Raw genomic sequence first — 22,491 nt, 5'->3', positions numbered from 1 at the left:
GGAAAAAGAAGGAACACTCCAGTAGTCTTTGCTGAAAATACAGGTTAGGGAAATGCACAAGGGAAAAAGGAAGAGAGAGGATCCCATTTTACTTTGTACTCCCCTTTCAGCACATTTGGTGCTGTTTTGCAATGCTCAGGTTTCAATACCTCCAAAGCGTGAGCGAAAGGCTCTAGCGGTTACCTTTGCTGTACACAATGCAGTTGTTTTTGTTGTCTTCCACTCCTTGCCAAGTCACATCCAGCAGCCACTTGGGACCAGCAGTCAGCACCATCGGGACCTGAGCCTTTGTCTTCTGTAGAAAGAATGATAACAAACAGATGCCATTTGCTTTCGTTGATTACAAACTTGAATAATAACGGTACTAATCATTTTATTTTCCCAAACAACTAAATCTCCCAAACCATAATCCAAGTCCTATTCCCCCGTCTCATGATATCTTTTTTAAGATGTTAGAAGCTGTAAAGCTTTACTGCTTTCACTAATCTGAATGGTAGAATTATTATCAAGATTTTTTTTTTCCTAAATGATACTGGATCAGATCTCTAAGATTAGACAGCTCTCTTGCGGCTCTGAATTATAAAGAGAATGCAGATGACTTTCATTGCAAAAGCAGAGTGTTTGGAAGTGAACTTTAGACACATTGTACTTTACTATCAACAGGATCTCACTATTTCCTGAAACAGACAGGAAAGAATTTAAAGAATCAGGATCCATTTCAAAGCTCTATCCTGAGCAACATTTATATTAGAGTAGGAATTTATTCTGAATGAATAATGAAATTCACCGAGCACCCTTGTCTAAGTATGGATATGTAGCCTGACTGAAACTGAAATAATATTAATGCTAATGACTCACTATACACTGTCTCCAAAAAGACCATAAAAGAGGAATTGGGAATAAATTCAGATGCAGAGCAACTAAAGCATGACAATTCCTTGCTCTGAGAAGCACAGAAGCAGGGAGACAAGTGCTCTAGTTCTAACAAAATATTTTCAGTGTACATTTTAAATATAAGGTTCATCATTTTAGGCTGTTTGGTACCCAAATTATTTGTCTTTATGTTCACATGGCAGGAAATCAACCAGGGAGGAAATAAGTAAGTCTGAGCAAAACTAGTGTTTCCCGATGAGTCAGAGTGAACCGGCACTCAGACGTTTATCATTCACCTGCCCATGTTCTGTATATTAACTACCATAAAACCACAACACAGAGTACAATACAAGGGTCTCAAGGTAATTTTTGAACTAAATTTTCACCTAGATATGATCCTGCCGGAGACACCTCCGCCCATTTGGGGATTTGCTAACGTGTCACATGCTATCACAAATCTCCCAAATTGGCATTAGTAAGTATTCACTTGAGGAGTTCTACATAATCTGGCCGTTTCAAATCTCTCAGGAATCCAGAGACCTCATTTCACTGGCCAAATGACAACGATGATCGTGCAGATATTACAGACCTATTGATACTGCAAAGACAGATTAAAAACTATGCATCAAATCAATGCTAACCATTTTTGACATATCAATTATATTGTAAAAGGTAAAACTACCATAAAATATACTTAATGGAAAAATCAACCATGGTGGACAAACTTAAAAATAAGTCTAAAAATATTTCAAACATTAAAACAGAGGAGGTGGTAAGCTGGATCAACCCTAAGAAAGACTAGTATACTGATTTTTCAGAGTCAAGTTAGTATGTTAGTCACTCAGTCATGTCCAACTCTTTGCGACCCCATGAACTGTAGCCCATGAGGTTCCTCCGTCCGTGGAATTCTCCAGTCAAGAACACTGGAGTGGGTTGCCATTCCCTTCTTCCAGAGGATCTTCCCAATCCAGGGATTGAACCTGGGTCTCCTGTATTACAGGAAGATTCTTAACGATCTGAGCCACCAGGGAAGCCCTTTTATAGCCATACTTTAATTCATTTTGAAATCTTTAATTTCAACTATCTATCTCAATATTTGGAAAGTTAAACCATGTGAAACAGTTATCTGAAAGCCCCACGGGAAGAAAGCAATTTCATATCACAACTTTTTAAAACAATCTAGGCAAAGGGTTATCAAGTTATCCCTCTGGTTATTAGTCTAAGTGATGATCTTGTTTTTCCATTTTCAAAATATCATTTGGGAATAAGTAAGCTTCTTCAAGGGTTTTCTTGGTAGCTACGCTGGTAAGAATCTGCCTGCCATGCAGGAGATGTGGGTTAAGCCCCACTTCTCTTCTAGGTCCAGAAGATCCGCTGCCGAAGGAATAGGCTACCCACTCCAGTATTCCTGGGCTTCCCTGGTGGCTCAGCTGGTAAAGAATCTGTCTGCAATGCAGGAGACCTGGGTTAAGTCCCTGGGTTGGGAAAATCCCCTGGAGAAGGGAATGGCTACCCACTCCAGCATTCTGGTCTGGACAATTCCATAGACTGTATTCTATCGGGTAGCAAAGAGTCTGACACAACTGAGTGATTTTCCTTTTTCAAGCTTCTTCAATCTGAAATGGTAGTAACTGATAGACAATTAAATAATAGGTCTCAACTGTGTATATTTTGGAGAAGGCAATGGCACCCCACTCCAGTACTCTTGCCTGGAAAATCCCATGGGCAGAGGAGCCTGGTGGGCTGCAGTCCATGGGGTCGCTAAGAGTCGGACACGACTGAGCGACTTCACTTTCACATTTCACTTTCATACATCGGAGAAGGAAATGGCAACCCACTCCAGTGTTCTTGCCTGGAGAATCCCAGGGACAGGGGAGCCTGGTGGGCTGCCGTCTATGGGGTTGCACAGAGTTGGACACGACTGAAGTGACTTAGCAGTAGCAGTGTATATTTCAGCTCTTTGTACTACTAGAGAAGCAGGAAAGTCTATAGATCAGGGTCAGCAGGTCTCCAAATCATAAGCAGAACAAGTCACAAGAGAGACTCCACCATTTCCCTAAACCTGCCCATGAGGGATTTAGTAGTGTTGTTTGTAACTTCTTCTCTCTTCTGATCTTAAATAACAGACTTCAACACTTGGTTCATTTCTATTGTAGTCTCTTATTCCATGAGAAATACATGCATTTTAAATGATTTAATCTTTGTATGCCATAGTTCTTAAAGCCACATGCATTTTGACACAGTAAATCAGTTTTTACAATTTTCCATAGATAATATGAAAACTAAATATTGATCACAAATTCTTGAGGGGATTTTTCGCTGTAAAGTAAATCAACTGATCTGCCAATATCACAGTCTTTCATTCATTTCACAAAGGAACCTACTGATCCAGTCTTGTGCTTGATGCTAGGAATAGGAGCGGGGCTTTTTCGGTGAAGGCTATAGGTATATTAAAGCAAGTTTACTGTAAGGCAGAAAGTATCAGGGAGGGGGTGCAAAGTCATGTGTAAACTGTTTTGGGGTCAATGAAGGGCAAGCATCCTGTCCTGTGGACTCTTGGGACAGGATCTTGAAGGGTCGTGCTCATGCTCAGTTGTGTCCAGATCTTTGCAACCCCATGGACCATAGCCCACCAGGCTCCTCTGAGCAAGAATACTGGAGTGGGCTGCCATTTGTTACTCCAGAGGATCTCCCTGACCCAGGGATAAACCTGTGTCTCCTGTATTGCACATGAATTCTTCATTGCTGAGCCATCAGGGAAGTTCCCTCTTGAAGGGCAGATAGGAAGAATTTGCCTTTGCTGGTAATGGCCCTGGACAAAGTCTGAGCAGTGTATAAGAGTGGTATGTACCGGAAATAGTGACTAGTTCTGGGATTCTTTGGTTTCAGTTCTTATATAAAATCTTTATAGCTGTTCTTTATATATAGAAAGCATTAGGTAACCATTGGGGTTTCCCCAGTGGCACAGTGGTGAATAACCCACCTGTCAATGCAGGAGACACAAGAGATGTGGGTTCAATCCCTAGGTCGGGAAGATCCCCTGGAGTAGGAAATGGCAACCCACTCCATTATTCTCATCTGAGAAAATCCATGGACAGAGGAGCCTGGCGGGCTACAGTCCTTGGGTCGTAAAGAGTTGGACGTGACTAACTACGCAGTACAAAGGAAATAGCTCCCTGTCACCACTGGAATCATCATTGATACTATCATTATCTTTATTGATAAGCCGAAGAACTGTAATGACATATGTGTCTAGAAAAGCAGGTTACAAACAGATCCTGAAGGACCTTTTCATATCAAGCAAAACTTTTCTTTGTGCCTAAACCTCTCAGCAGAAGGAAGACGGTAAAGATGTTTTAAGCAGGAAGAATAAGGTTACTACTGTTGCTGCTACTTGGGCAAAATCTCCTACTTACAGTCCTCACATACATTTTCAGATAAAGATATTGCACCTAAAATATTAAATAATTTCCTTTAGGTTGAAGATGAAGCCCATATTTATATTTAGCTCTGTTTCTAAACACTATTGCTCCTAGGGTGACCAACTGTCTGGATTTTCCTAAGACTGAAGGGTGTCCCAGGATGCTGAACTTTTAGTGCAAGTCCTGGGCAAGCTCAGATGACCTGTCCATCCCTGCAGTTCCTACTCCAAAACAGTATTAGTGGTTCACATCCGTGAAACACTTGCTAAATACTTCTCCCAAATTATCTTATTTGATTTTTACAATTCCGCAGTTAGGTATTAACATTTTCTCCATTTTTTTTTTCTACATAAGCAAATTAAGATTTAGAGGATTTGACTTTGTGGCACAAATACATATAGTTATTTGAAGTCTATTCTTAATGGCAAGTTAGGCATTTAAAATGGCAAACCTTTATTATGCCTGGGCTTAGGAAGCAGCTGACTTTTCAAGTAACTGAATTGAAAGGAAAACAATTTCTTTGACTTCAAATCAATAAGGCAAAAGCAAAAATGTAGGAAAGAAACACTCTGAAAGCTATACTCAAGCTGTAAAGAATAAGTAGATAAAAAACATCTCAAGGGACCAGTTATTACAGTTTTGAGGAGGCAAGTCAATTTCTTTCTGAAGAAGTCAACTTTTGTAGAGATTGACTGCCTCCAAAGAAGATTACCAAGTGGGAGAAGGAAGGTGTTAGTCAGGATTATATGAAATCTACACTCTAGCAAAATCCATGAATAGAAAATAACAATAATATCCACATTGATCATTAGGTTTAGTTTCCCGTATCTCTATCATAAGGATTCATATAAGTCTAGAATGTTAAGGGCCAAAATCAACTTTAAAATTCAGTGGGTTTAATCCCATAATTTCACAAATGAATAAAGTGAAACCAAAATGTTTATCTAGCATCCTATACAGGTAGGATACAATTGGTACAACATGTTGGCAAAAGAGAATGGATGTAAAATGCATGATAGGGCCCCAAACATGAACACCCTAATCTCTTGGGACATGTGAATATGTCATTTTACTTGGCAAAATGGATTTTAAGAATATGCTTAAGACTTAGAATTTTGATGTGGTGACAGGACCCTAGATTACCCACATGGACCCAATCTAAGCACAAGTTTCTAAAAGTAGAAGGGAAAGGCAAAATAGTAGTCAAAGAAATTTGACATGAAAAGGATTCCACCTGCCTCTCGCCCTTTAAAGATGGCGCACTGCAGCGATGAACTGCATGTGTTGGGGTCTAGAAACTGGGAATGGGCTTCAACTGAAGGAAGGGAGGAAAAGAGGGATTTCAGTTCTGTGGCCTTAGAGAACTAAATCTGCCAACAACCTCAATAAGCAGGAAATAGATTCTTCCCTAGAACCTCTGGAAAGGAATGCATCCTGCTGACAAATTGATTTTAGTTTGGTGATACCCCTACTGGATTTCTGATGTATGCATGCATGCTAAGTGCTTCAGTCATGTCTGACTCTTGGACTATAGCCAAAACTTTGCAACCCAATGGACCGTGGCCTGTCAGGCTCCTCTGTCCACAGGATTTTCCAGGCAAGAATACTGAAGTGAGTTGTCATTTCCTTCTTCAGGGAAATCTTCCTGATCCAGGGATCAAACCCATGTCTCTTATGTCCCCTGCAATGGCAGGTGGGTTCTTTACCATTAGCACTATCTGGGTAGAACTTTAATATAATACCTATGTGTTTTAAATCCCCAAGTTTTTGACTATTTGTCTTGGCAGCAAAAGAAAACTAATACAAAAAACATTCAAATGTACTGACTTACAGTTTAAATTTCCTTATCAAATGTACTCAAAAGTGTGAAAGAACTCTCTCTTAGTTGGAAAAACACCAAATATACGTTGTTATTCCACAATCATCCAATATATTTAATATTTTTCCTGTAAAGTATGAAGAATACAGTGGTAACCAACATTTTTTGTTTCTATAACTGGGTATTTAAAACATTTTATGATTCACTATTAACTTTATAGTTGACGTGTGACAGAAAGGACATTACTGTCCTTGCACTGAGATGATCCAGGTTGGAATCCTGATATGGCTATTGGCAGACTCTGGGACCGGAAAATCAGTTAAACATCCCGAACTTCAGGATAAGTATCTGTAAAATGGGGATAACGATTTCCACCTCAAAAGTTGTCTTATCAAGCAACCACTATGGTGCTTTGTACACCACAGATACAGTGCAGACTTGTACCGACTACCTACATGAATAAATAAATTAAAATGTGCAAAGAGTGCTTCCAGAATCCCTATTTCTCAGACACTGGTAATGTTTAAAGGGATTAGGACAGAAGTCAAGACAAAAGCTTCGATCCAGTTTAAAGATAGTGGTAGTCACTATTGCTATTGATTAATTATTTCCACCTCTCTATTTCACAGGTCTCTTTTAAATTTAGGTATGGGAGTATATGACTTCACTCCACCAATGAAACTGAGTAAGCAGTGATTCATGTCATTTTTACAAAGAAGCTATAAGACCAATACACTCACCATCATGCCTTGCCTTTGTTGAAATGACTGTCAAGCATGTAAAGAAGGAAGACTCCTAACCACAGAGGCCATGCAATATGAGAAAGAAACTTCAAAAAAATTTATCTGGCCCTGCTAGGTCTTAATTGTGGCACCAGGATCCTCCTTGTGGCACACAGGATCTAATTCCCTAAGCAGGGATTGAATCTGGGTCCCCTGCATTGGGAGCACAGACTCTGAACCACTAGACCAAAAGGAAAGTCCCAGGAAACTTTTTTCATGCAAAACAAAACAAAAACAAAAACAAAAAAAACACACAACTATTGCAATATTAGGGTTGCTTGCAACCTCAGCAAAACCTAGCTCATCCTCATTTATACACAGGTTTTCTTCATTTTTTTTTTCCCTGTATTGAAATAATCCATGGGGTTTTACAGGTTACAGTTTGTACTTTATATCCAGGCAGTCTCTTTTGGTGACCAATTTAAGATATAATGGGAACCTGAATTTCAGTTAAGCTGGAATGTTTTAAAAAGAAAAAGAAATAGTGTGTTCTTCTGAGGCTCTGCTTTGTAAATTTAAGAAAAATCTGCACTCCTGGACACTGTTTGAACCCAGAGTTTCATACTTAGACAGTCTACAACTAGACAAACTTGACAAGGACAAAATGGGTCAAAAGTGTCATTTCTTAGGAATAATTAGAATCATCTAATGTGGATAAAAGAGGTCAAACTAGCATCCACTTCTCACTAACCTTTGGAGTTACTGGACCGACAAAGGAGGTAGCCTTCAATAAATGTTTATACTCAAGCCAAAAGGTTAATGGAGATAAAAGTAGGCAGCCCAAAGGTAAAGAATAGAGGATAATTCTAACCCAAGAAACTGGTGACATAATGCTGTCTTAGGGATTCCAAATTTTGCTGAAAATAATTGCTGAAGATTTCCAAACTCAGGCTTACAAAGAGCTAGAAGTCTTAGGAAAATTTGACCCATGAGAAGAGACTGACATTAAAAACAACAACCCAGAAGTGGCATTTGATGGAAAATTTGGCCTCCACTGACTTTAGCTGGGAAATATAAAAAAATCTCACTAGAAAATCTCAAACTATTGCCGTGAGATACAGTCTCATGCTGCTGAAAAATTTCCCGATGTGTTATTTCTATAACTTGGTAATAGGTGAAAAGCACTGTGTCTGTTTGACAACATTCATAGGTATTTTAACAATTCATAGCTGTTTCTATTCTCTCAGCTTTAAAAACACATTTGATATTAGGTATTGGAGAACTTCCAAATTATTGTAAATATTAGCAGCAGCAGATACATATAACTGGTACCAGAACACATATACATATATACATACACACACAGATATATATATTCCTAGCCCTTAGGAATGAGATGCCACCACCACTGCCAATCTCTCCCAGTTGAATTACTCTCTACATCTAATTGAAAAAAAAAATGATACTGTATGTGATTTGACCTTGTACTACCACAGGGAAAATTTTACACAGTAAAAGTTTTGGTTAATGTATCCAAGCAGTTCTCCACACTGGAATTAAATTCAAATTCAATCTGACAATCATGAAGACATTGTATCCTTCTCCTTTTAACTGTGTGAAGTCTCTCTAGTGGCAGTGGGCTAAAAATTCCCTTCACCAGCAGCCTAGTCTATAGAAGCATAATAACTTAAAATCTTGGACTACCTGGAGAGGGGAGAAATGTCAAGTGATAACTGAAAGCCCTCCACAACTGTATTCTCAGTAATTCTGGTCCTGGTATATAGCCTCAACATTACTGATTTGACTAGAACTATAAAACTTTAGTATGATGATTTCCACCTAATGAACTGCTTTTTACTAAATATCCTTTAAAAAGTTATACAGGACACCTCATGAATGTTTGAACTTGATGCTACCGAGGTAGACAATTTGTTTTTTCTTTCAGAAAATAAGAGTATCACTTTAAACTACACAAACAGGATCATAGTACTTCATGTAGTCTCAAAAGGTCAAGTTATTTGCGTGATGATATAGAACCAGCTTCTCAGCTGTAACACCTGAATATTCTTCATGACCAGAATACTGGAGTGGGTTGCCATGCCTTCCTCCAGGGGATCCCGCCAATCCAGGGATCTGGGCATCCATTTAGATAATATGTTTCCATTTAAAATAAAATTATAGGTTTCCATTTAAAATAGAATAAAATGGTCACTGTGCTATTGATACATTGGGATGTCCCTTGACTGAGAAAAAAAGTATTCCTTTGGGTGTGTGTGCTTTGAAAACAAGAAGAGTGTGTGTGTGGTGTGTGTGTGTGTGTGTTTTTGTTGTTTGTGTGTGTGTGTGTGGTGTAGAAACAGATTTAGACAAGTTAGTTTAAGAATTTTCAAACTCATATCAAGAATCTCACCTACAGTCATTGCTTAAGAAACAACAAAATAACTTAATAAAATATTATCCAACTCCCATTGCTTGGAAAAAAAAAGTTAGTCACATTTTCAAACTGAAGTTCAAAGAAATTAAGAATATTTTAAAATTAAAAATACATGAAAAGTCTAAAAGGGAAGGACATCAGTACTGTGCTATAATAAGAATCACGATACGATATACCATTAGGCACAGAATAGACTTATGAATGGAAATCCCAGGAAGGTTTCATTAGAATACTGTTTTTCTTGAGCACATTTCTACAAAATATCATTTAAGGATGGCATGAGAGTGAAATTCCAGAGAACTTCAGCTAACAAATGTCTCCAAGTTCACTGTGGTATGTGGGATCGCAAACATGATAAGAGACTTTTCAAAAACAAAATGAGTGTGAAATAAAATGATAGAATTCTTGGCTACTATATACATACTCCTTATGTCAAAGACAGTTTTATCTCTATGAACCCAGAATTTAAATAATCATTATCTCTGAGGTATATTTGCTTTTAGTTCTCAAAATGGCTGAACACATTATCTTAATATGAGTCACTGCTTAAATATAGAAATCTTAGTATAAGAAATAATGATCTTTGAAGAAAGGGAACACAAATAGTTCCATATATACAGATCATTAAAATAATCTCTTAACTTTCAAATAAAAATAATCATTTTGTGATATTTAGAACAATAATATTAAAATCATTGTTTAACAGTACTCATACTAAAGGTACAGATACTTCATTTTTCAAATGGGAAGAATCTTTAAATGAGTAATAAACATCTAAGTTATCCAGATATTTATTATACTTTCATTTTCAAAAAAGAATAGACTCATTTCTCTTTCCCTTTTGCCAACTTCACTCCCACAGTCTCATCTGTTCTCCACATACATTTGGCTCCAAAGAGGAACTACTCCCTCCAAACTGGCAGCCATTAACTTCAACCTTTTATTTTATACGGCTCTGAAAGTCACAGAGTGTTTAAGGAGTGTTGTTTTGCTCCTGGCAGAATTTCTGGGCTTGCACTTGGTGCAATGTGCAGAAGAGTGTCAGCGCAGAAACCTTGGGAAGGGAAAAGTAAGTTGCTCGAGTAGCCCTCCTCACACGAGGCTGTCAGAGAAACCTGGGCAGGGCTCAGGGACCTGGAAAGCAGTGGATCCAGCTGGGTGACCCGAGGACAATCACTTAACCTCTCCAGTCTCACCCTTCTCCACTGGAAGATGATCTCATAGGTCCTTACAGCGTGACAATAATGTCATTATAAGCCTTCCCATTATAGAATTTTTGTCAAGTCTAAATGCAAATCTCGAGTGTGAAGGAGACAATAAAAATGGAAATTCAACATGCTGGGTTTATACTTCAGGAAACACTACTATTTTTATTGGTGAAGCAATAAATGAAGTGATTTTAATTTACTTTACTTGAGTATTTTGATACCAAAGAAAATGGTGGGGTCAGAGAAAGTGGTGTGGTGGAAATAAAAATGTTTGTATAAAGAATGTAGAGAGCAGGAAATAGATCCACAGACAGTCAACTGTTGATGGCCCATTTACATGAGAAGGCGGTAAATTCTATTTAGTAGTGTCCTTGTGAGAAGTACCCCAAAGGCATTCTATGGAAGAGAGAGAAAGCTCTATTCTACACAAAGTCATCCTTAGATACTGAGCTATGTGTATTTCTCAGGCTTCAATCCACTGCAATCTTCTGGCCACCTTTTAGACTGTCTCCTTGTTATTACTGCTTTAGACAATCACAAGACAAAAAACAAACAAACAAACCCAAAGCATTCTTGATACTAATAATATATTTAAAAATTAAAAACAAATATAAAGGTTTCTTTCTCTTCTAGTTATATGTTGTTTTCATGACTTGAATCCTTATTTTCCTCTATGACCTAAATTACTAAGAACACACCTATGTTTTTAACTTAAAATATATTATACCTGATACTCTGAGATTTGAAAGTCATGGGAAGAGTCTACAGCAAGCCAGGAAGAATAGGATCGAGGAACATTTCCCACTTCAAAGAGAAAAAAATGATGAAACTGTTGAACTATATACTAAGTGCTGTGATAAACATAGTACCCTTCGGGAAGGCAGATTTTTATGAGACAAGTTATTGAAAGTAGGGTGCAAAAAATTAAAAGCTCGGCAAACTAGTCCGCACAAGTGTGAAGGTGCTACTGAGTCAAATCAAACAAAGCTTATCTAATCTGTGAGACACTCTAATAACACAAATATTGTAAACACTTAAGTATCTTAAGTAAGACTGACTGTGAGAGTGGTTTTCATTCTTTTTTTTCAAATCAACTGATACAGAAGAACTATACTACTTCACTTTCAGAGAATAAGTCAAGTGCTCACCAGTAGGGGCTGGCCCTCCCTTCTAGAATCAGTGCCTTGCTTTCTATGGGGGACAAAGGAGAAAGGAAGTCTAACCAATGAAACAGATTTAGCTGTAACTACATGCTCCTGACCAGCGGACCTTTGTTCAGTATGGAAGTCAATCTGGACACATTTCTCAAACCATGTTCTGTATAAAAGGAGTCAAAATGTAAATGAAAGAATCAATGTGTATATTTTGAGTACAAATATCAGGATTTAGTTGTGTGTGAATGATATTAAAGCTTGCAACAATTTGGCTTACATTGTTCACATATGTTTTTGCCACATTAATGATATAACTTTATGTATAAACTCATTCCAATTATTAATAACTGATCAGTATTTAAAACAATCTCGATGTACCATTTCTATTTTGAGAAACTTATTTAGGTTATTCTGCTTTTAAAATAATCACTTTATTAGAAATTAAGTATATTCACTATTCATTCAATAAACTAAACTAGATAAACTAGATTGAAATTAGATATTCAACTAAATATCTACTATATAGAAAATGCTATAGAGAGATATGAGTTTCATTTCCTCTAGATGCTCACAATGCATCAATACTAAAAATATCTAAATGATATATACACATATTTAAATCAATCTTAATAGTCAAGCTTATTATAGTTTAAGTGTATGTCTCACACATTTGAAAACTGCAATGCATATCTGATGGTCAATGACCAAACAAAAGCATAGCAATAGATGAAAAGTAGTTAATACACACATATTAAGGGATCTTCATGAGGAATAGGATTAAACTTCAGAGTTTAAAACACTAAAGCTTTCTCCTATATGGGTGGAAAGTCTATCAAATATGCCTTATACTTTTAAACACTGTACCTAAAACATAATCATAAAGACATTTTATATACATATTTAGGGTTAAGCTATGCACTTCCTCTTATCAAACATTTTGATATATACTATATTCTGTATAGTTTGCTATACATACAATTATTATTACTGCTAAGTGAAGTATATCATAAACATATATGAAAAATATATTGAAGACCATTTCAAAACCTGAAATATTTGGGGGGAAAGTAGCCAAGATAAATTATTTATGTATTATTTTAAGTATATACTCATTAACTGGCTTATCACACTTGAGAGATGGTTTAAAAACCTGTACTATGATGTCAGCTGACTGAGTTCAAACCGCATTTACAACAGCGGTAGCTGTACAACCCTAGGCAAGTTGCTTAACTCCTGTGTCTACGTTTCTTCATCTCTAAGTATAATAAAACTATTTATGTTGTAGGATTATCTTGAAGATAAGATGAGTTAATGTATAAAAAAAGTGTTAGTCACTCAGTTGTGTCTCTTTGTGACCCTATGGACTGTAGCCGAACAGGATCCTCTGTCCGTGGGATTCTCCAGGCAAGAATACTGGAGTGGGTTGCCATTCCCTTCTCCAGGAGATCTTCCTGACCCAAGGATCGAATCCAGGTCCCCCGCATTGGAGGCTGATTCTATTCCTTCTGAACCACCAGTGTACAGGCATGTTATCTATTCTATGCGAGAGTTTGCCTAATGTTTCTAATATTGCTAACAAAATATGTTTCCACAGACATACAGAATTCCCAGTAAAACAAGAATTTTGGCTGATGGAAAAGTGACACATTGCCCTAGAATATGATATACAGTATTTCATTAGGCATTAACTATGTGCTAAAATTCTAGGTGTTACATTAATTTATAAAATAATTTTTCACAATTTTATGAGAAAGATATCATTATACCCATTTTGTATAAGCAAAAACTGAGACTCTAAAATGTTAAACAACTTTTTCAATTTCACATGGTTCAAAATAGCTTTAATCATAAACTGCCTTCTATTTTCCCCTTAGCAAATCTGTAAGTAACTAAATTCTTTCCATGTTATTAAAGCAATAAGAATCTTCTCAGGAATTGTGTTAAATATCAATTCTTCATATCCATGAAAACTAGCTTAAATGATCTTCCATGAGTCAGTGGTTAGCAGTTTCTGTTTTACATTATGCATGATTCCTAGCTGTACTTTGTATAAGCTAATTGCATGGTGCCTCATTAATAATCTTCAGGGGGTTTTGAGCTGTGAAATTTATAGCTCTGTAGTGAATTATTTCTCACATTTGCACAGTCTGGGGTCTTGAAAGTCTAGTTGAGATACTAAATACCAATAGCAGGCATTGAGTAGGTATATGGGGAATAGAATTTAACACAGTCTAGTTAGGATGGAAAAAATACTGAAAAGCAGGTAATACTTTCCAATGTTCTTAACTTTATGATGGCAGGTATTTTTATACCTGTAGAAATGATGATAGCTTAGTACGGATGAAAAATAGACTCTATACAAGTCTCCAATCATAAGCAGAATTCATGATGAGATCCAAGATGTCGTTAGCTAAAATTCACGCAGTTCATCATTGACTGGGCAAGAGCAAATGAAGAGCAGATGCTCTTGGTGCTCAGCTGGTCAAGAGACATAGTAGGGCCTTGTCACAATACTTAATGGTGAGGTATCAGCATGCTATCTGGGCTGCAAGAGATTACCACTGTCCTTCATGCCTGGCAGGTCAGTTTTCCTCTATAGAATCTTTGGATGCAGCGACTTAAGGAGTCTGAACAGCCTTGTGAAGTCTGAACAGCCTGGCTCACTGATGGAGGATTCTCCACTTAAAGAATTAACCCAGTCTGAGTTTAGTTAGCATATTCCTCAGTTTAAATTGGTATTGCTCACAGGTAGAAGGGATCAAAACACAGAGCAGTTTTATCTGCCGGCAGAAGTTCAAGGTCAAACTGGAAAGTTAAAAAGAAGCCTCAGAGAAAAGCACTGAGTGAAAACACTGTAGTGCTGGGAAAAGGGGAAACTCTTTCGATTCAATGGGTCTGAAACCAAAGAATTTGCTTGCGATCCAAATATGGTTTATGGCACACTCGTGACCATGTTCCTCCACAGTGGGATGAGCACGATGAGGAAAAGAAGCAGAACCTTTGGTGCGTTTACTTACAAACTTAACAGAGAGGCAGTTAATACAGTGCCCAAAAGCATGACCTCTAGAGTCAAATTGCTTACATTTAAATCCAACCTTTGTTACTCATCTATGGTGTGATCTTGATCAAGTAGCTCCACTTCTCTGTGCCTCAGTTTCCTTATCTGTGAAATGGGAATAATAATACCTCATGGGGCTGTTATAAACTGATACATATAAATCATCTACACTGGTACTTGACAAATACTAACTGTTTCTAATTATTATGAAGATTGATTTGAGAAAATGGGGAAAATTTAAGAAATAGTTTAACATCTGTGAGAAGTCCTGGGTCTATTTAGCTTATTTTATCCAGACATCAACAGAATGATCACTGTAGCAGAGATATAAATGTGTAAGAGATTTTACTACTTTGATGAATCTTTTTATATTTTATCCACTTAATAGATTGACTAGTGGGGAAATAACTATACTACTTCTGGCACAATGAAAAGATTTTAATGCAACTCAGTGTCAGTGGAATAAAATCTTACCTCGCAAGATGAAAAATTTGACTTACTGGTTACAAAATATTCTGTTAAAATCACTCTAAATTTCCTACCCATAGTATTTACTAGAGCTTATGAAATCTAAAACTTTGCTGAAAGGGCATTTGGGAAATGGTTTGAAAAAATTCTGGACATTGAGTTCCTGATTACAGCGTTCCTCTGCCTTGGGCTCTAAACTGGGAATCCTGAGTTAGTCCATATGCTGGATCGAAGTCTTAAATTCAAATGCCATAATTTTAAGTACTAATCTGATTTCTAATATGCCATCTCATTTGTCATTTACAATCCAACCAAACCAACCAAACACAAAGCAAACTCCCATATGATTGCAAAGACCCTGACCTTTTCCTTAGTAGTTTCTATTTCATGCTAATTGTATACATTTTTAAAAATGACCTCAGAATTCACTAAACTTAGGTTTTGATTTGAATTTGTCACTAAGTGCTTGGATTGACGTGAAATAAAGAGAAAGTCTCTCAGTTGTGTCCAGCTCTTTGTGAACCCATGGGCTATAGCCTATCATGTTCCTCTGTCCATGGAATTCTCCAGGCAAGAATACTGGAATGGGTAGCCATTCCCTTCTCCAGGGCATCTTCCCAACTCAGGGATCAAACCCAGGTCTCCCACATTGCAGGTGGATTCTTTACCATCTGAGCCACCAGGGAAGCCCAAGAACACTGGAGCCCTTCCCTTCTCCAGGGGATCTTCCCGACCCAGGAATCGAACTGGAGTCTCCAGCATTGCAGGCAGATTCTTCACCAGCTGAGCGACAGGGATTACCTTAGTCAAAATGCATCACCTACATGAGCCCTTTTCTTCATTTGTTAAGAGAAAGATCAGGACACCTGAACTTGTAGGGCACCTCTGGCTCTCGAATTTCATATACTCTGAATAGAAGAAAACATGAAACAGATCCATCCAGTCTTACTCAGCCTTTTAAAATATATGCTCTCCTTTTTTGATGTTAAAAATACATTTATGATCTTCTTTAATATTTAGATATTTAAACAAGCATGGTGGCTATAAATACATCAAAGAGATGATGCATCCCCTAGGAAGGAAGATAGAATCCCTTCAACAAAAACACATACTTTCATGTGTACACTTTGATGAGGTTACTCTCCCATTACTTTAAGAAGCAAAAAACGTCACCAATTCACACTAAAGTGGATTTTCCCTAATTCAACTCTGCAGAATTAAAGCTAAACTATAATAAACTCAAATGGAGTTCGCACCGCCCTTTGACTTATGCCGAGCAAAATGCCTTGATTTACTGCTCTATCTTCCTTTTGAGACTGTGACCCCAGATAACACAACAGCTTGAGTATATACTTCCCTGTTATGATATACTGACTAAGTTCCAGTTTCTGAAGACCAAGACTGTAAGAGCTTTTTTTTTTTTTTTAACCAAATTAGGTTTGTTACTATCCTTCACAGTTCTGGAAAAAGTATCCTTCCTATTATAGCCATTCAGTGAATACTTTGTAATCATTGTTGATAAAGGCACAACTTTCAAGATACACAGGGGGTTCCCAGGGATCCCAGGTGGCACAGTGGTAAAGAATCTGCCTGACAATGTAGGAGATGCAATAGACATGGGTTCAGTCCCTGGGTTGGGAAGATCCCCTAGAGTAGGAAAAGGCAATCAGGCCCAGTATTCGTGCCTTTAAAATTTAACGGACAGAGGAGTCTGGCTGGCTACAGTCCATGGGTTGCAGAGTTGGACTGAGTGACTGAGCACACGCACCTAAAATACACACACCAGTTTTCTTTTGACTAGAACCATGCTATTTATTTATTCTACCAGAGGCAGAAGAAAGTTTGGTAGTTTTTCACTAGACCAGTTTAAACTACACTAAAGTAAACTCAATGATAAGGTCAGTTGATGGTAAAATCTCAAGTAAGAGAGATGATATTATGCCCTTACTTATTACATATAATATTAAGTGTGGATTATAAATAAACTGCAGAATTTGTAAAATGTTTCCCATTTAATTACTGTGAATAGACTAAACATACAAAACCAAACCAAATTGTCATGTAGTTTTCCCATCTTTAAAGCAAAGATTTGGTGGGGTGGGGGTGGGGGGGTGGAGAAGGGCAGGGAGTGAAACTAGTGATAAAAACGAAGGGTCCAGTGGGACCAGTGCATATAGAGTCCGCTTTCCAATAAGACTCAACAAACAGCTCTGATCAGAATCTAAGTGATGGGAAACAGCCTGTACCTTCGAGATTAGCTGCTTCACACTATTTCTGAGTTAAGCCAACACAAGTAACATCATGAATGCATAATTATAATTATGCATTTGAGTATGCATAATGATATTAAAATTGGTAAACAAAGAAAAGACATCAGAATTTCTCAGCTATTTTAGGTATACTGTTACAGAAGACAAAATATGACTCAGATTTTAAAGAGGGGTGACTTACTGGAACTTTGTAGCATGAAATTTGCAAACTTGAGGAAATTACTGATGAACCAGTATTTCTTCAAAAGTCCCTTTTAGGAAATTCCACATGAACAAGTTTAGTCAAAAAAATGCAATGGAATATTATAAACATATGAAGCAAACACTCAGGAATGTTCATATTTAAAATACCCAAGCTTAGAGACAGAAATAACAATAAGGTAACATTTTGAACTTCTGATATCATCTAATAAAATAATGCATGTCCCTCGAATTGTTTGGAAAATATAATGAACTGTGATTGAAAAGTGAAAGTGTTAGTTGTTTCAGCCGTGTCCAGCTCTTTGCAACTCATTCCTGCCAGGCTTCTCTGTCCATGGAATTCTCCAGGCAAGAATACTGGAGTAGGTAGCCATTCCCTTCTCCAGGAAATATTCCTGACCTGGGGATCAAACCTGGGTCTCCTGCATTGCAGCAGGCAAAATTCTTTACTGTCTGAGCCACCAGGGAAGCTTTATAAAATGAAAGTGCCAGTCGCTCAGTCATGTGACTCTGTGATCCCCTGGCCTGCAGCCCCCTAGGCTGTCCATGGAATTATCTAGGAAAGAATACTGCAGTCGGTAGCTATTCCATTCTTTCTCCAGGGGTTTTTCCTGACCCAGGAATAGAACCCAGGTCTCCTGAATTGCAAGCAGATTCTTTACCATCTGAGCAACCAGGGAAGCCTCAACTGTGACTTGCTAACATACAACAGAAGAATTGAAAGCAGCAGTGGAGAGAATTAACCACAAGCAGGGAATTTTTTTTTTTTTTCCCCAAAGCTTGCTAGATTCCCTAAACCTAACCACAACAGGGTCGAACCTGAATTTGTCCAGTTTTGATGTAAAAACCTTTTCCTTTCAGCTTTCCAAAATGAAGATGGACCTTCACTTTAAGGGTAATATTCCTTCAACTTCAAAAGGCAGTTATGGCATGTATTAGCCTTCTATTTTTCAGGAGAAATTATTTGATATTCTGGAACCCTAATCTTTTCTCATGGTACTATTTTTACTGCTTTTCTCTGGAACTTGGCCAAGGTCTCCTCATTCCTCTTAAGAGAGCCTTAAACTGAATACCCCTATCTTAACAAGGGCGTCGATAAACCTGGAAGCTAATGGGTCCTACAAGGACCTGGTTCATGCACAGAGTGAGAGGCTAAGGATGCACTGGAGAGTGTTTACTCCTCTTCAATGAGATGGGGAAAAAAATGAAGTCAAAAGCCACCTGGACCTCCTGTCATCTTTTATATACTTTTCCTTGCCCTTCCTTCCCACCAAAATTCAGAGAAACCATTCAATATGCTTATCAAAGCTGTCTTTTCATTGATTTTTCTGAATATCATGCTATTGCTTTCTTCATCTAAAATGTGTATATCCTTAAGTCCACCAGCTTTTGATCCAAATTGTTTTGATATGTATCCCAATAGTAATTATTCATATTGTTTATAACCATCTTCTCCAGAGTTTTGATTCCCTACCCCTCCCTCATCTTTTCCCTTCCCTTTCCATTCCTTCCCTGGCCACTTCCTCCTCACCCCACCCTTATCTCTCTTTCCCACTCAACTAGACTTTACTTGGTCCAAACAGGAAATTTTGTAGAATAGTAACACCATTACTGACCTTAGTCATCATTTGCCTGTGTTGACAAGTGAACAATCAGTTGAAAATCTCATATTAAATCACATAACCCGCTATTTTGTCTGCATGTTAATTCTTAGTACATATATGGTTTTTTTCTGCTGAAGTCAACTTAATTCTATTTCAGTTAAACCATCCAGTACATACTGATGGCCTACAATGGATGATGGCAATCCTAAGCATAGTAAAGATGACAAAAGAACCATTATTTTAAAAATGACTGCAAGGTGTTAAATTTTGGATTATGGAGAGGAAAAGGATCAAGAATCAGGTTGAGGGAGTGTCTTAGGTATTCCCAAGACAATGAGAGACTTGGTTTGAGAATTAGGAAAAGAGAAATAATTGCAAAAGTGACTTGGATCCTGAGGAAGGAGTTTCGAGATGGTGATGGAAGACAATTCTGTCAAATAATGAGTGATAATCCAAGTTTCACCCATGAATTTGGAAGAATGTTAGGAAAATGATTGTTTGAACTTTCCACTATTTATCCCAGGGGAATGAACATTATCTTTTTTTTTTTTTCCAGTTTACTGGAACATCTGTCTTTTTGACTATGTCTTGGTTCACATGCTAAAATGTTACAGACACAGAGATAATTTAAATATGTAGTGATTCTGGAGAGAGAGGGAGAATGAGCATAGGAGACAGTAAAGTTCACAGACTTTCTAATAAAAAGCCAAGTCTAAATATATTTTTAGACATTTGAAAAATTCTTCCACACTCCAACCAAATATTTATAGTTTGTTTCTCTGTCAACGATCTTATTTTATTTTTCAGTATTGGTTTAATGACATTACTAATGTTGGAAATGTTAGATGACTGCGCTAAAGATATTCCTTAATCAAAACAGGAAAAAAATAGTGTGAAATGATTAAATACAGAGAATCCAAGTTATAAATGGACTATAAGAGTTCATTAGCAAATGCACCATTTAGAACTCAAAATGCATTTTTCACCTTCATCAGTGTTTCTCAAACCAGAGGCTGTAGTCCCCTTGGGGTCTTTATTATTTTGGGGCATTTTTTTCAATTTGATGTTTTCATTTTGATCCTAACACAACAAACATGACAACAACACACTTTTATCTTACATAATGGCAAAGCATGTCTTTGTAGTAAAAAATATTACATTCAAAACAACAGTAAATAGAATATTTTAATTTAACATTTTGTTTTTCAAATGGCAGTGTGTAAATCCCTGGAAAACCTTGAACCTACTGAATTGTTTTTTCTTCAAAAAGAATCTATATCTTATTCAAACTGAGCAATGAACTGGCATAGACCCAATACTGCAAATGGTAAAGTTTCAAGGTTAGATTACAAGAAAGTTATTTAGCTCTTAATCTAGCTATATATTAGGTATAAATTCCTGTGTCCAGGAATAAGGGTCATTTGTTAGAGGAAGGACAGAAAGGGAGGGAAGATATTCCTTATCTTTCTCTGGCCCCAGGAAAAATTTTAATAGGATTTGTCTTCTGCCTTCTCCCTTCTCTATTCTTGTCTCTCAGATTGTGAAATCATTCTCCCCTAATCCTTGGAATTTTCTGAGCTGCATCAACTCCCCTGGAACAGGTCTACCCTTGAGGTACAGGTGTCCTATCTCACAAATTACCCCACGCACCAAGATGACCATTCTTCTCTATTTCAGCATGCAACAAACCCACCCTTCCCCTAATCCCGTGGAGCAGCTAGCAGAAAGAAAGCCGTCTGAGTTAACTGCTATCAATGCCACCAATATAATTATCAAGCTAAGCCTGTTTTTCAAAACATTTTTCTCCCGTTTTCCAAATTGGAGTAGATACAGTCCAAGTTGTGGTTTGTTCATTTTGTTTTACAATTTCTCCTGCAGCTCTCTTGGTTAAATATTTGATACTTGCAGAATGCCAAAGGTGAAACTTGGGGCATTTTTAAGTGAGTATAATCAGCAAAAGTAAGTCAGAAGTGCTCTGTAAATAATGTATAAATTCGGTGGCCACTGAAGCCTGACATAGTGACTTCTGAGATGTTTTGAGTGGGCTCACTGGTTACCAAGTTACTGCCATGGCACTGGATGAACCGCGCTCCTAAGAATTCTGTTCTTGTTTCAGAGAGTAATTTCTGAAACTGCTGAACTCTGGGAGCTCTCTGTATCACCGCCTCACTACACAGCGCTTGTCACTAATTGGCAGCAGCTGCTCCAGACAGACCTGGTCTTGAGAGACAGACTGAATGCTTTTCTCTGCCCCCAGGAAATCTGTCTCTTCAGGTGAGGTTTGAGGCCATGTGCAAAGCCCAATGTCAAGTTTGTTTTCCTGCTATTCGGCCAATGGGCAAATTAAGGACCTCGACATTTTTAGTGTCACTAGTCGACTCTTTCAGATATTCTGAAAATAAGCACTTTTCAAGCAAGATTTTTTCTTTTTTTCAATTCCTGATGTAAGGGCCACACAGCACTTAATCCATGATATGAACAAATGCATCTCCTAGAGCTTAATGAAACTTGGCATAAAACTCAGGCTGATGTCCAATTTCTTATCATGTTGTTAGCCGGTTGTTGTTTCCTGGACTCAGAGTCACTTTTAAAAGTGGGGAACAGAGACCCATTTTCACTAACAATTTAAGCATAATATGCTGACCTTCATTATTTCAACTTTTCAAGGAGCCCCGTTGACACTGGAGTTCCAATATCAGTATTTTCCCAGAATCCTAGCCCATCAGTGACATCATTTTTAATGCTTTGCTCTTCTTAACAATATTATAAAAATGAATCTTATTCTGTTTTTAATCACAAGCCTTATCCAGCAATCAAGGCAGGTATATAATAAGCTAAGCTACTCTGTAAATCTAAACATTCTCTACAAATGGAAAAGATACAGCCTGGGCTTTCTGATTGTTACTAAGGAGACTATCTGAAATGAAAATCTGATTAACCCTTTTGCTGCCTGGAACTACCCATGGACCATGTTAGGCTGACTTCCCTGCACTTATCTCTCCTTTTTCCCCCCTCAAGAAATTCATAATTGCCTTGCTCCAGAGTAGTTCTGCTCTGGTTATCCTATCTGAGAGGACTGTGATGACTGGTAGTCCCATCTGGACAGCTGAGTGGAGTGGCGGCCTCACCACTAGAAAGCAGGCATTACAACAGAGGGCACATGGTTTTCCACGTACTTAAGGCATCAGTTTGATGAAATCCTTGACAACATTAAAGGGTTCCCATTCAATAAACAGCAGAGTACTACCGTATTTTCCT

The 22,491-nt window shown here is 37.6% G+C and overlaps 1 protein-coding gene across 1 annotated transcript in view; it reads right to left on the bottom strand.

Moving 5' to 3' along the window:
- Nucleotides 1-22,491, bottom strand: part of ZFPM2 (zinc finger protein, FOG family member 2) — a 526,755-nt gene that overhangs the window by 176,995 nt on the left and 327,269 nt on the right. The window contains exon 5 of the mRNA XM_018058339.1: nucleotides 184-295. Within this exon, the coding sequence (XP_017913828.1) occupies nucleotides 184-295 (112 nt within the window). The remainder of the gene's footprint in view (nucleotides 1-183; nucleotides 296-22,491) is intronic.

This window comes from Capra hircus, chromosome 14, assembly GCF_001704415.2.
Source record: "Capra hircus breed San Clemente chromosome 14, ASM170441v1, whole genome shotgun sequence".
Taxonomy (NCBI): Eukaryota; Metazoa; Chordata; class Mammalia; order Artiodactyla; family Bovidae; genus Capra; species Capra hircus.
This window is presented reverse-complemented; position numbering and strand designations above follow the sequence as displayed.